This window comes from Heterocephalus glaber, unplaced genomic scaffold (genome assembly GCF_053883595.1).
Source record: "Heterocephalus glaber isolate CG9 unplaced genomic scaffold, H.glaber_assembly_v1.0 deba00001744, whole genome shotgun sequence".
In the NCBI taxonomy this organism is placed as follows: Eukaryota; Metazoa; Chordata; class Mammalia; order Rodentia; family Bathyergidae; genus Heterocephalus; species Heterocephalus glaber.
The window spans coordinates 1,195,952-1,211,589 of record NW_028258450.1 but is presented as its reverse complement, the minus strand read 5'-3'; the positions used below and the strand labels follow the sequence as shown (position 1 = coordinate 1,211,589).

Below are 15,638 nucleotides of genomic sequence, written 5' to 3'. Positions count from 1 at the left end.
TCATTGGTTAGCAGATCTGTGGGTTGATGGATCACCGCGTCATCATGGAAGCGAGTCAGTCGTCATGAGAGTGGATCTGTTATAAAAACCAGTTTGGCTGTTCCTTGTGAGCCCCCTTGCCATGTGATGCCATGTGCTGCCTTAGGACTCTGCAGAGGCCTCACCTGCGAGAATGCCCTCACCAGATGTGGTCTCTTCACCTCAGACCTCCCATCCATAACTCCTCCACACTTGTAAGACGGAACTTTGTTTCTTTATAAACCACCCAGGATATGGTATTCTGTAGTTGTAGCACAAAAGATACTAAGACACTAAGTTATTTGATAGAAGAGACACTGAAGTTTCTAAGTACTGGCTGACCTAGAAGAAAAGCAACAGCAGAGGGGATGGAGAGAGGAGAAGGGAAAAGAAGGAGCTGCCCTGCATCTCTGATTCTTGTTTTCTTTCACATTTGAACTCCACGCTCTTCTGAAAAGAGACTTGGTGACTAGGAAGCTAGAACGTAACAGATGAGAAAGGTTCTTACACTTTCTCACTGTCATCAAATCAATACAAATAAATTACATAGCAAAGTGGACACACCTATAGCATGCTAATTATAAAACGTGAATGATATCTCAGTCTTAAGACAATCTTTTTAAAATTTTACTATGAATATTTCTTGAGCTCCTACTTTACTATGTGCTATGTTACTCGGGCTGGTGGGATGTAGAAGTAAATCTTATTAACCTGAAGCATCTGTATCACATAGTGGCTCTCTGGAAAATTTGCATTTGGAAACATCATGGAAGCCTTCTCACCTTTAAGAGTAATTCCTCTCAGACAGATGGAAAATCTAATCATGGAAATTCATAAGAGGATCATGTGGATATAAATTAATCACTAAGAATATGCCTAGGCTTTTCTGATTAGTACCAAGAATATTCTATTCCCTGGAAGAGAAATACTGAGTGTCCATTTCTGCTGCTGACTTGAATAATGCTTCAGGCCATGGGACCCAGTGTAGGGATTGAAAAACAAAATTCCCCTAACTCCTTAAAAAGAAAAAAGAGGTTTAGCTGAGCGTGATAGCGCATGCCTGTAATCTGAGCGCTCAGAGAGGCTAAGACAGGAGGAATGCAAATTCCAGCCCAGTCTGGGCAATTTAGTGGACTTAGTGAGATCCTGTCTCATATTTAAAAATTAAAATAGGCTGTGGATGTAGCTCAGTGAGGGCTCAACCCCCAGTACTGCGAAAAATGAGATTTAATGAAGTACAATTTGCACATCATAAAATCAACCTGTTTGATGCATAGAGAACATTGTGAAAAAAAAAGACCTAAGAAAATGGAAATACACCTCACATTCATCCATCACTTGACTGAATGTTGTTAAAATGGTCATACTGGGCGAGGGATTTAGCGCAGTGGCACCATACCTGCCTTGCAAGTGCAAGGTCCTGAGTTCGATCCCCGGTACCGGAAAAAAAAAAAAAGGTCATACTTTTCAAATTGATCTTTTAAAATTATTTTTGCCCTTTTCTTTCTCTATTATGTGCCAGTTATCATACTTGATGGAGTCTTACATATCCTCAAAGATGTTCACTTTTCTTCATCCCTTTTTAAATTTCTTTCAAATTAGATCATCTCTATTGATCTATCAGTACGTTAATAATGCTTTCTTATACTAGCTCAAATCTGCTGTGGACTTTTCTACTGAATATTTTTTTATTGTATGTTTACAGTCCAGAATTTCTATTTTTAAAATAACTTGCAACTCTGTTAATATTCTCTACTTGATGGATTAGTGTCATCACATGTCCCTTTAATTCAACAGCATGGTTTCCTTTGCTTCTTTGAACATATTCATAATTTCTGCCTTGAAGTATTTGTCTCCTACATCCACCATCTACACTCCTCAGCGACAGTTTCTATTGATTTTTTTCCTGTGAAAGGTCACATTTTTATGTTTCTTTGCATATCTCATAGAGTTTTGTAAAACCCTGGATATTTTAGGTAATATATCATAACTACCCTTGATTTTGATTTATCCCCTCCCACCCAGTATTGCTTATATTCGGTCACTTGCTTGGGCCAACTATGTGGACTCCATTATCCAACAGTATGTGACTGCTAATATTTCAACTCAGTTGCTCCTTTTAAATTCTCATTTTTCCATGAAAACTGGCTTCCAAGAGCCACTTCTGGTCCAGCATAGCTTAGTGATGAGGCAAGGATTGTTCAGAGGTTGTGTTTAAATGCCTTGGGTCAGTAAAGCTTCCACCATCTGCTGGTGGATCTGTGTGTGACTTTGAAGATTAGATGAAGTAAGATTATGCACCAGGTTCTGCTTTTTGTGCACACAGGCCCAACACTCAGCCAGGAACAAGTAGACAGCGAGAGACCTCTCTGTTCCCAAGCCGACCTGTACATGTGCATGGACTTCTAGCTCTTCCAAGCTATGTGGCAGCTCATCAAGTCCAGTTTGGGTGATTTTGTTCCCCAGATCTCCTTTTCAAAACCCAGTTGGGATGCTGCTCTTTTGTTTGTCCAGCCAGCATCACGATTGCTGTGATTTGGCCCTTACTTAGAGTTTGCCTCTGGAGATTGCTGTTGCTTTTGACAATGTCCTTGGACATGTGCTTTTGATGCTCAGCTTCAAATCAAGTTGAGACATAGGAGAAGTGCTGGACTGTCTCATTTTTCCCTGCCCTGGCTGGAGAGGGCGTGACTTGGCTGGCAGTCAGCATGTCCCTCTTCCTTGCTTCCCTTTGCTCCCCCTTGTACCCTAAAAGATTCCTAGGCTGGTTGGCAACAAAGTCATCCCCTGCAGGCTAGGCAGCCAGACCTCTACTTGGCATTCCTGTCCATTCTGCTCCAGGAGTAGGGTGGATGGGAATAGCCCCAGACTAAGAAGACACAAACTCCCATTTTTTTTCTCATTGAGTTTCAGTACTTTTTCTTGAAAAAGCACTTTTAAAATTCACATGAAATTCAATGGCAATTCCAGAGTCTCGAAATTTTTTTTCAATTTTATCTTTATTTTTTGGGGGAAAGAATATCAATCTCATTTAGCCACTTTGGAAATCCTGCATATGATCTTTTTCTTTTTTAAAAAGCTTCCCTTATACTTAACATATATTTTCTGGCTTGAATCTCACAACAGAACTATGGGATAGAAATTGTTATTTTCGTTTGATAGATGAGAAGACAGAGCCATATGAGTTAAAACATTTTCCCAAGGTCACCATAGTTTGTAAGAAACTGAATTTGGCCTGGATTCTAAAGATTCTTGATCAAGTGTTGAAAAGACACCCAGTGAAGTTTAGTGCCCAGAAGGTTCCCGTGGGAGAGGATAAAAATACTGCCCAGATGGATGCTGGAGAAAAGGAAGATGTGAAAAGTTGTGTTGAGTTTGTGTCTCTCTCAAAGCTCTGGATCATGAAACACGAGAAATAGTTCGAGAAAAAGAGGAACATTATTCCATTTACTCAGATGGTCATTGAGAACATAAATGAAGTCTTCCCAGAAACCAAATTAGACAGGAAGTATCCCCATTGGTCTGCTTCTAATGCAGAATTTATAAAATTGAGTTTGGGAGAAAGCTCTGGCCTTTATATTACAAACTCTGAAATGTTAAAAATAAAAGTGATTATACAGTTTTGGGAACAGAAAAGAGATACCTGTTAACTAAGAATACTTTACCTACACCCCACTCCCAGGGCGGAGATTCTACCCCAGCCATGACAGTCTGAGAACACTCTTGTGTCCATCACCCTCTCCCAGCGTGCTTGTACTGCAGCAGTTCCTCAGCAGGAGAAGCGAGCCAAGAGGGCCAGAAGCTGCCATCCCTACCCAGCACCACGTTCATAAAGCTGATGCTGCACCCTGAGGAAAGCTGTGGCTCAGAAGTTTTACTCAAGATGAAAAGCAGGCCCCAAGAAGAGTGAGCTACAACATTCTCACTGCAGGAGCCGACTTTGGATCAGAATGTGTGGAATTCAAGACTAAAGGCTCTCTTGAAAACAACGGGATTTTGGGGGGGGGGTACCGGGGATCAAACTCGGGTCCTTGCGCTTGCGCAGCAGGCGGCGAAACCACTGAGCTAAATCCTGGCCCCACTACATGCTTGTTTTAAAGCATCTTGATGTTGTCCCTTCCACACCCCCACAGACTGGACTTGGTGGACAGTTGCATACTCTGAGGAGTGCTATTCGATAAAAGGAGCAAAACAGCCTGTCCTAAAGGATAGTGACATTTGGATTAGAAGAGTCCTGTTTATTTTTTCGATTCATGGGGTTGCAACAGCCCCTAAGTATCAACATTTAAGGTAGTCCTGGATTCCCAACTCAGAATCTTCTACTTATCCACAGCCCCAAAGTCCAGAGCATCGAGAGGAGATTTCTGCCCCAGAGAGAAGTGAGTGGATGGCGCGCCTGGTGTGGAAACGCTACACACCGCGCCCGCAGTGGCAGAAGCCACTCAAGCCGGGCGCGTCCTAGTCCTGCTGCGTCTCCAGCGCACTCGGGACACCGCGGCCCGGGGCTCTGCCGCCCTCCCTAGGCGTCGTCGGAGCCCAGCTCTGCAAGGCCTTGGCTGATTTCATGGAGGTCATTGATCTTTTTGTCCAGCCCGTCCAGGAAGCGCGTCAGGTCAGACTTCAGGTGGCGCTGTCTGTTCTTACTCTTGGAAAGGTCTGCCTTCAGAGACCGCACTTTGCCTTCCAAGTTTTGATTATCTCTCTCTGCTGCCTCCAGCTTCTCAGAGACACATTCACACTCCAACTTGAGCTGAGGTAGGACTTCAATTTGTTTCCGGAGATCTTTCACCTCCGTCTCCTTTTCCCGGAGTTCTGACTCCAGCTCCTCAACTCTCCGCTTCAGCTGGGTGGCGCCCTCCTGCTCCCAGCCGCCTTCGCGGCGCTGCTTTTCCAACTCCTCTATCTGGCGGCGCAGGTGTTCGCTCTCCTGCCGGCAGGCGCAGACCTGCTTCTTCCACTGCTCCACGCTGGCCGCCGAGTCCTGCAGCGCCGTGCTCAGCTGCGCGTTGCTATCCCGCAGGGTCTGCAACTCCAGCTCCCACTTCCCCACCTGCGCAGCGCTCGGTGTCACGGCAGCCTTAGGCCTCGGGGCCTCGGGAGGACCCTGTCCCTCGCCCGTCCCATCGACTCTGGATGCTTGAGAATGATTATTCGAGGGCTCCATTTTCTCCTGGGATTTTTCTCTTGCTAGTTTGGCAGTTTCTTTTGCCTCCTGGAATTTCTCTGCAAACTTGGTCAGCTGCTGATCAGAGGAGAACCCCAGACCAAACATCGTGTTGGCTCTGCCGTCGGCCCACTGCCCAAACCTCCGCGACGTTTTGGTGAAGGTCATGTTCGGTGTGATTGTGCTGTGTATGATCACCCTGTCTCCATCCACACTGATGATCCGATAGGTGTTCCTTGTGACATCGTAGAAGTAGGAAACGGCGACCGCCTGTTGGCTCAGGGGCACCCAGATTGTCTTGGTTCTGTAGTCAATCTGGAAGACGTGCGCTCGGATCGTGAAGATTGGTGGTTCTCCCATCTCCAGGCTGCGTGGGTGGTGGAGGTGGTGTGGCCGCTTGCTCTCCGCCCGCTCTGCAGCGGCTCCCTGCGGGCGACCTGTGCAGCAGCGGAGCCCGCTCAGCCAGGAGCCGGGACGCCTCTGCTGCCTCCAGCTGGGTGTGAGGCTCAGGCTCGGGCTCCAAGTGCGCAGCTGACTGGGCTGGGCCTCTGGGTGGGGTGGGGGTGGGGGTGGGGGGTGTGGCCCGCCCCGCCCCCTCTCCACACCCCTCCCTCTCCCTCTTCCCCTTCCCTAGGCCTCTCTCTTAATTTCTCTTGTGAAAATACTGCAGAGTTGTATAGCTGGACAATATGGTAAATGCATGTTGTTGTTGTCGTCGTGTTTTTTTCCAGTTTTTTTGTGTCCCTGCCAATACCTGTGTACAGAAAACTACAGGCCAGTGCTGAAACAAATTGAAGAACGTGTAAATAAATAGAGGGATATAGTGTGATAAGGGATAGGAAAACACAGTGTTGTTAAGATGTCAGTTCTCCTCAAATTGCCTACAGATTCAACAGGATCCCGATCAAAATCCCAGCAGAATTTTGTAGTAGTGGACAAGAAGATCCTAAAACTGATTTGAAATACAAAGGACCTAGAATAGCAAAAACAACTTTGGAAAAACAGAAACAAAGTTGGAACACTAATTAGTAACTGATTTTTAAAGCTTATCATGAAGCCACAGTAATCACCATAGTGTGGTGTTGGTGTAAAGTTAGACAAATAATTTCATTTCACCAGTTGTGGACAAAGACTATGGAACTGTACTCAGTCCTTAAAACCTTACTAGCAAACCTTTAGATTCTGACTTAGCCAGAGCATCTGTATTTTCAAGTACACTCTTCACAGTGGCCAAGATGATCTTTTTCTTCTCATTTGTGTGATCATTGCCATTTTTGTTTTATTGACAATTATGAGACTTATAATACAAAAATAAACAAGTATTGGTGCTTCTTTATTTTAAAAAATTTAAGAAAAGAGCCACTCATATTCATAACTATATATTTTGTGAGTGTGTGAGCTTTTAATTGAAAGTAAGGAATAACCTCCATCAATAAGAGAATCGAAAAGCCACCAGGTTACAATCAGTATTTCAGTTTCTAAGTGTGATTCTCTCCTCAACCTGCCCTTCCATTCTAGTGCTCATGTTTAGATTATACATGCTCTGATTTCTAAAAATTTTGTTTATTCTCTAGCCTAGAGGGTACCAAACTCCAAGCAGTCATACAAATGGAACCAATGACAAATATGCCAGACTCCTTTTACTGGGATCCACTAGATCGACCTTACAAAAAGTTTATAACTGCTAAACTACAGTATGACTTCTACCTAGGGCCGTTAAGTTAGCTTCCTGGAGAGATCCTCTAACTGTCCCTATGTTGATCCTTCTCAGCTTGAAGGAATTAGATGATTTTAAAAACTATACCCTTAATGAAAATTAACGAGGCAAGCTGTCCTCTAAAATCAGATGGCATTAGACATTTTAACTGTAGCACAAGAAAGTACTCACACAATTATAAAAGCTGAATGTTTTGTGTACATTTCTGATTCATCTACTAATATCTTAATAGCTGTTCAAGATATTAGAAGACAGGTTAATGGTATGTCGGATTCTGAAGTCCCCTGACCTTCTCCTAATCCTCTTTGTGGGAGGCTACTACTAGTTCCTCCTGGTGGAAATGCTTGTTGGCTATATTCGTAACAATCCTGCTGACCTTATTATTTGGCTCATGTATTCTCAACTGTTTCTTTGGCTTTATCTCCTCCAGACTCAAAGCTATATGCTTACCCAAGACAACAATGTCTGGTGCCCATTGATGGCCTTTAGATAGACCCTCTGTAGAGTAACTCTGACTGATGATCACAGCTATGACCCTCTTCAGCTGGAAGTAACAAGAACAATCTTCACCCCTTTCCCCTCACAGGAGCTAGGGGTACTTCTTCAGAGGCGGAAATATTGTAGTTAGGTAAGTTAATTAGATATCTTGTTGGCAGTTAGACAGAGACAACCCTCAAAGGAGCCAACATGGAGGACAACGGAGACACATTCACTGAAGGCCAGCATTATAAAAAGAGAGCAACTACTACACTCATGTACTTCCCCTAGGGATGAATAGCAGTGATTGATATTCTAAATAGGTATCAATCACCTGGGTAGGGAACCAAGACCATTCCAGGAAAGGTCCGTGACCCAACCCTCATTGAAAATCTGAAAATCCTTGTTTGTTTCTTGTACACTTGCACGTGACTTGCTTCTCCATTGGATCCTTATTTAATCAATAATACCTAAGCCACAGTACTTGTCATAATACTATTGGTTGATCATAATTTTGTCCCACCTCATGTCCACCTTGTGACTTCTCATTGGATAAATATTACTTAAGTGACTGTACTTGTAATCTTACTAGTTGACTAAAGTTTTGTCCCATCCCGAACCTGCCTCATTTCATGGCTTTGTCCCATAAAACACCTTTGAGAAGGAAGGTGGGCAGGCAACCCACTTTCCAGTCCTTCTCTCTTAGACAGAAGCTATCTTTCTCTCAATAAAATTTTCCTACCCTAAAAAAGAAATAAACTAAGGAAGTTATGAAGTAAATCTTTTGTTTTAATTTTTCTGTAGCAGCTAATGTATACAGAGAACCTAAAACCCACACCAAATCACGTGGGATGAGGATCCTTATGGGTTTTTTTCTTCTCCAGGTAGTCAATCCCATAGGTTATGTTGTTTAAGTTCAGTATTCTTTATGCTGTAAGTTATTTCCACCTCAGTGGTATCCGCCTTTGGGACAGTGGATATTTCAAAAGCAAAACTCTTTATTTATCTGCACAAGTCAAGCTGCTGGTAGACTATGTTAGCCTTCTGGTTTTTCAGCCATGCTGGTCAGTTTGTTTAGTTAGAAGACTCAGGTTATCTTCAGGGGAAGGTATGGAGGCATGGTTTAGTTAAGTTCATCACTAGGATGTATCCAGGTGAAGACACAAACCAAGTATCTTTCATTGTTTAACTTCACTTGCATTATCTCTGATAACCCTAGAATGCTTCGGTCTTGAGGGAATGTTAGTGAGGAACATGTGGAAGGCTACATCCCCCAGACCCTTTTCTTCTAAAAGGTAAATAATTTTAGCCTTATGTTTTACTTCTATGACCCATTTTGAGTTAATTTTTGAATATAGTGTGAGACAGGGGTCTTACCCTATCTCAGTAACATTTTTTCCTTTTTTTTTTTGGTACCAGGGATTGAATTCAGGACCTTGTGCTTTTGAGGCAGGCACAGTGCCACTGAGCTAAATCCCTGGCCCCTCAGTACCATTTTTGGAAAATACTATCTTCTCCTTGTGATTTCTTATTTGGCCCAAGGGATTATACATTTTTCATTTATTCAGCTTACTTGGGTTTTCTTCTCCTTTTTCTATTTTTGACATGTGGAAACTGAGGTAATTGCTGCTTTGTTAATAGTTGTTGAGTTATCTTACATTTGCTGGGGTTCTGCCCCAGCAGCATATCACATCTCATATTTTGTATTTTCATTTTCATTAAGTTAAAATAGTCTTAGAAATGCTCTCTGGTCCAGGAGGCAGGCACCAGCTAATCGGAACTGAGGGAAGGAGATGAAGAATAAAAGGAAGGACAAGAACATGGGTCCCTCTTCATGTGGAGGGAAAGAGAGGAAGGGAGAGGGGAGGCTCAGAAGCCTGGGTACCTGGCAGCACAGCTTTCACTGGGATAGTACTGATGTAGGGTAGGAGCCAGGCCCAGAGATACTGTTTGAAGGAGTTCATGAAACCCAGATGTAGTAGTGCACGCCTATAATCCCAACACACGGGAGGGTGAGGCAGAAGGATTGCAAGTTCAAGGCCAGCCTGGGTTACATAATGAGACTCTTACTCAAAAACCAAACCAAACCAAACCAAACCAAAGGAGTTCATGAATCTATGGAATTTGGTCAGTTTGGCTGACTCTGTGATGTTATTGCAGTAGATATCTATGAGCCAGCCAGTATATGGCTTATCCATTTGCCCTTCCTGATCCAGGCCCTTAGAGAAAGGAGAGAGGAGAAATGGATTGGCTAGGAGCACCTCAAAAGAGCCACTGAGGCTGATAATCAGGGGGATCCCCAAGGGCTGGGCAGAAGTACTCAATGCTCATCTTCTCCACAAAGAACCAAAAGGACAAAGGCATAATTTCCACGTGTGAATGACTGAGGGAGAGCACTGGAACTTAGTGCCTTTCTCCCACTTCCAGCAGCAGGGCTATTACCAGAGAAATTTGAAGAGAGAGAAGTATTTTATTATGCAGCCTTGACATTCAAAGTAGGCACTGTAAACTGAGGCAGGGATAATAGTTATAAAGGTCTAATTTTTGATTCACAAAACATGCAATTTTCTCAAGTTTCAGACTACGGATGAAGGGCTTATGGGGTGACCACTGCAGCAACCAACAGATTTAAGAAGGATGTGTGACAGTGGTGTGTGCAGAGGATAATAAATGCTAGGATCTACGTCCCATCTCCTGCCTGATGTGTTAGGAGGAAGCAAATTCCTATGAAGTTTTTTTCTCCAGATTTTGAGGGAATTTCCTCAGCTGTACGGGAATCCTCAGCAGCTTCAGACTCCTAACCCCCCACCACTCCCACCCCCATCCCCACCCCCGCCCCGGACTACTCAAGAGAAGTTAGGAGAGGCTGTCTTTCAGGAGCGCCTGAGAGGGAGGGCAGAGCTCAGAGGGCCTGAGGATACTCTTCAGTGCTGTGGGGTGTGCACTTTTCCCCATGGCTGCCAACATGAATAGAAGCTGAGACCCAGGCTTCATTAAGACCTTGCACATGAGCAGTGAGAGTGGCATGAGACTAACCTAGACAGTAGCTTCCTTCCCACCAGGAATGTAGCAAAAGCTCTTCGTTTGAGTGGAAAGGGAAAGCCCTGGGTTTACTGAACTTAAATATGAAATGACTGAGAGCACTCTGGAGTGACTTAGTTTATTCAAATAGTGAAGTTACTACCTTCCATTTGGTAGAATGTTGGATTGTGATAAAATTTTAAAATAATACATTAAATATTTTCATATTATGTATGTACATAAAATATTAAGTTTATTCACTGGGAGTTTGTAGCCTGAAAATGTGTACATTTTGCAAAAACATCTTTGGAATATTATGGACATGGCTCTTAAAATATGAAAACAATTTACAGACAGACTGAAATTTTAAAAATTATGTATGTTATGGCTTGTATCTAGATGTCCCCCCAAAGCCTCATGTAGTCATAGGTGGGGTTTTTGGAGGTGGCTGGATCTAGGGTGTGTGATGCTAGGATTAAGGGTGCCCCACCCTGGGTGTGAGTGCTACCTGCCTTTAGGGTAGCACTGGATGGAATATAAGAGACAGAAAGAAAGCTGCTGCTGTCAACTTGGTACATCACTGCTTTGCTGCCTTCTGCCTACCTTGCTTTGCCATAGACTGTTTCTCCTCTGTGATGCCCCACCACCACCACGCCAACCTGCCTTGGAGCCAGTTGACTATGGACTGAACCCTCTACAAACTGTGAGCCAAAATAAATCTTTCCTCCTCTAACTTTGGGTGTAGGGTATTTTTGTCTCAGCAATGAGAAAAGTAACTAAGACAATGTTTCCTCCACTCACTCAGGAATTTCTCTTGCAATTGTCTTCAGTACTATTAGAAAGCCAGTGACCTATGGGAAACACTAATCATGTAAATTTTTAACCCCAAGTAGCATTTATCAGCAAAACCTCTGAACCATTATTTCCAAAATTTATATGTCCCCTAAGTTAAAATCTGATTTCCTTGTGGTTCCTCTCCCTCTTTGGGAAGATTCAGCTAGCCAACACAATGGGGAGCTGGATGCCTAATGACAAAGATAAGTAATTAGCGCAGTGGGGCATTAACTGAAAGAGAGGGGGTAGAGCCAGAGAACTTTCTAGAATGAACTGTTGGAATAGACTTCAATCTTGTGGAAGGAAAGCAAGAGTCTGTGTAAGTTTCCCCACTGCAGTGAAGTTTACTGTCAGTTACTTATTGATGAACTGTTTCTAAAAAAGACTGAAAAGGATCTACTGCCTTCCAACTTTCTCTCCTTTTATCTTAGCTCTACACAACTCATGTATTACTTGAGGCTTTAACAATCAGATCTTATGTATCCTTGAGTAATAAGTAAATAAAATGAGATTTTTCCCAAAAGATCTTCCTAATAATTCCAGGACACCATTCATCACACCCTATCAAGTCCTAGTTCCCTCCCAATTTTCCTTTGTCCACAAAAGGATCATTAAGTAAGCTATCAAGAAAGGAGGGAATGATGCTGAGCAGGTGCCCGCCTCAGACAGGACATGGGAAGATGGGCCCATTATAATTGGAGAATTCAGAGTCTGCTTTTTCTCATTCTGTCATACCTCCTGGTGAAATAGTAGAAGCATGAAACAGATGACTTTAGCCTTAAAATTGGGCTGAGAATGGCTGGGATTTAGTGCAATGGCCCGTGCCTGCCTTGTAAATGCAACATCCTGAGTTTGATCCCCAATACCAAAAAAAAAAAAAAAAAAAAAAAACCAACTGGGCTGGGAGTGCTCTGAAGGAGGCTACTGTTAGTCCCTTCTCTAGCAAGCAAAAGGAGTTAGCAGATTAGAATGAAAGAAAAATTGGACATTAGGTCAAAACATCTGAGTTCATGTCTTGGCTCTAGCCATAGCTCTGTAAGTATGAGAAGCTCACCAGAATTTTCCAGGTCTCAGATTCCCTGCCTGGAAAATGCATGGGTTGGAGAAGGCACATTTTAAGGACTTTCAGCACTACAATTCCACTTCTAGTCTTGAAACATACACAAATCTTACACTTTATTAGACATGGCAACTATATCCATGACAGCTCTTTCTGTTCACCTTTAAATTTCATATTCTTTTCAACTTGTTGGTTACCAGCAGCCAGAAGGCTCCCAGTCAAAAAAGGAGTCTTGGGACCCAGGAGCAGAAGCATCTTCTTAGGAAAATAGAAAAAATTATGGCAGTAGCAAAGACAACCACAGCTCTAACTTCCAATCTAAAATGGGAAACCAAGTGGCCCCACTTGCAGCCTGGCGGGCTTGAAGATAAAGCTGCTGTGGACACACTTCCCTTATCAATATGGGTCCTACTTTTAGGATCCTGGCCATCAGCCTGCAACCAGCTGTGGCTGCACAGCCTTTCACCTCCAGGGATGAGTTGATGCCTCCTATGAAATAAAGAAGGATGGGGAGACAGATATGTTAGGAAATAAGGGAAATCCAGTCCCCCCTCATCCTTGGAATCCCAAGTGCCAGAACTTCTAGGGGTCTATTTAGATGTCTGGTTTTCTGAATCCATCATACGTTCATTTTAGTTTACCTCCAGAGACGTTAAGATTTCCTTGATAGCATCGAGTTGTACCACTGGGGCATGGCAGAGAAGGAGCACTGAAACAGGTTTCCAGAGCCACACATGTTGGGCAGTGGAGGGTTGGCACAATGGGAGCTGGAAGGGAAACAGATAGTTAAGGACATGGTTTGTTGTGAAGAAGTCTCTCCTTGTTGCCTTTTCTTCCCCCAATCTTTTCTGCTGATAACACTCTACATCCGTTACTATAGTCTCCTCATTCCTCTCCAGCTGATGTTTGTGTGTCAGAATCTCATCTACACGACTTCCAAACTCTAAAGGACACAGTTCTAGTATCATTCTCTACAAGTATGTTCAAGGTATAGCGGCAAAGGAATGGAAGAATATCTAACTACCTAAATTAATTTGGTATTTTCAAAGAGGTGAAACCTGACTTGAGAGGGAGAATGAACAGAGGCTGGCTATATGAAAATGAGGTTAGAGTGGGGATAGCAAAAGCAGCAGCAAGGGCAAAGGCCAGGAGATGTGAGCCAGTTTGATGGATCTAAAGAATTGTAAGAAGGTGCAGGTTGATATTCAGCTAGTAGGCACAGGTAAGGCTGAACTGTATTGTTTTGGTTTTTCAATGGCCATCATTGGGGAATCATTATGGGGAATCAGATTTCCCCATAAGGTCAACATTGAATCTAACTATTGAATTTGATTGGCTTCTCATCCAATTCAGTTTGTGATCAGAATTGTGGAAAGAATTAAATTCGTGAACTGACGTACCACTATATTAGCCCCAGCTAGGATACAATAAATGAGATATAAGAGAGGGAAATGAAGTTGCAAAGATGGGCAGGAACAGAGTATTACAGGGCTTGAGGCAAATCAGGGAACTGGGCTATTGTCACACTGTAATAAGGAACCAATCAATAACTGCTGGACTAGACTAATAATTCCACTATCCCACTCAGAAACCTACACAGATATCTTACTGCTTAATAAACACATACCCAGGTTACACTCCAGCCTTCACTGATGCCCCTTTCCTCTGAATCAAAGGTAGCACTTGTGAAAACGACAACTGAACTGGGAGACCCTTTTGTGTCTGGCCAATTGGGGCCTAAGCCAAATAACACAAACAGGAAAGAAATAGTCTCTTCAGTTGTTCATGGAGTCTCTCTTAGCACCTATTTCTCTTTTCCCTGCATACCTGAGGTCTCTTCTTGTCTCCAAAATGAAGATACGCTCCCTCTGTTGTTGCAAAGGGAATCCTCACAGTAGTTACTGTAGGAGACTGCCACCACGCCAGGGGGTGGAGAGTGCTGGACAAATGTCATAGATTCTACCCCTGCAGAGATGCAGCCCTTCGAGGCCAAAACGGCAGTCTGGTCTCCTGCAGGGAAGAAAAGTGGTCAGTGAGTCTCATGTTTGGTCCAGGGAAGGGGAAACAGCAGTGATATGGTTATAATCACCCTCTCTCCCATCCCACTGCCCAATTCTCATTTTACCTGCTGTAATCATTATCATAGTTTCCTGGCAAAGTGACTTTTTGTCACAAGTCTCAACTTTTTCTGTAGTCCAGTTAATGTACTCCTTGGGTCCTTTTCTATAGTCATGAAGACACCCCTGTGACAATGCAAATGCTGTGCCCCTGAGAAGAAAAGCAGATAAAGATGAGCACTCGCCTTTCTCTGGGGCCAAAGTTATTCTTTTCTTTTTTTTTTTAAACCCCAAATCCATCTTCTTTGACCCAGCTGTTCTTCCCCCATATCCCACATATGTACTGGTCAAGGAAGAGGATCCTAGAAGGAAGAGAAACAGCAGATCCTGGAAAATCCCCATGACTTCTCTTGGAGAGGATGGAAAAGGCTGATTAGAATCTATGGTTTGAAATTAAAAATGCAATTTATGAACGAGATAGTGATTAAATCTAGGTTTTTAGCAAGTACTGACTGACTTTGGGGTAGATTTATGATAAGACTGTGACTTCTGAAGTCTATCCCTAACTAACTGGGGAGGTTTGGGCAAATTAATAAATTTATCAGTGGGCTAGGGATTTAGCTCAGGGGCGCTGTGCCTGCCTCAAAAGCAAAAGGTCCTGAGTTTGACCCCTGGTACCGGAAAAAAAAAAATTATCAGCACTTAGTTTCCATGGTGGTAATTCTCAGACTCAGCCACTTGTTTACTAAGACTGATAAATTCAGCAACACGTACACTTTAACCTTTGGATGCAAGGATCTGGGTCCAAAGACCCTATTTCCCAGGACTCAAGAGTCTAAGCTAAAACCAGTATTCTCTAAAGGACTCAGTATTTTAGTCTCTATCTAGTCCCTAGCTATATTAGAACCTTGATTACTAACAGCTCAGACCTATCCTACCTAGAAATGTAGGAGTTTGGTTCCAGCTGCCTTTTTCCCTCAGGGCACAAGATTCTGGATCAAGGCATTCTTCCTCAAACCTGAAAACCTGGGCCCCAGCCCACTGTCTCTAAAAGCAAGGTCCAGATTGGCAATGATCTACCCTCAGACACAAGAGCCCAGGCCTGGGGATCCAGGTTCCCATTCCTCTTCCCTCAAACCCAGGGGTTAAAACCCTTCAGGACACAGGAGCCCAGGCTCAAGCCCTTCCTCCCTCAGACGCAGGGATCCAGGCCTCAGCCTGTCCTTCCACTGACCCAGGCTTTCAGGCCCCTAAATATTCCACATTGACCCAGGAGTCCAGGCTGTGGTC

At 43.5% G+C, this 15,638-nt stretch overlaps 1 protein-coding gene and 1 pseudogene across 1 annotated transcript; both read right to left on the bottom strand.

Moving 5' to 3' along the window:
* Positions 1–3,034: 3,034 nt before the first annotated feature.
* On the bottom strand, positions 3,035–5,682 carry LOC101704120 (homer protein homolog 2 pseudogene; annotated as a pseudogene).
* A 4,960-nt stretch (positions 5,683–10,642) lies between these two features.
* Positions 10,643–14,765, bottom strand: Tex101 (testis expressed 101). Its single transcript, XM_087200654.1, is given in 6 exon segments — positions 10,643–12,780; positions 12,933–13,058; positions 14,119–14,301; positions 14,417–14,494; positions 14,497–14,559; positions 14,693–14,765. Coding segments are annotated over 6 exon segments (720 nt in total). The 5' UTR covers positions 14,751–14,765; the 3' UTR covers positions 10,643–12,568.
* Between the last annotated feature and the right edge of the window lie 873 nt (positions 14,766–15,638).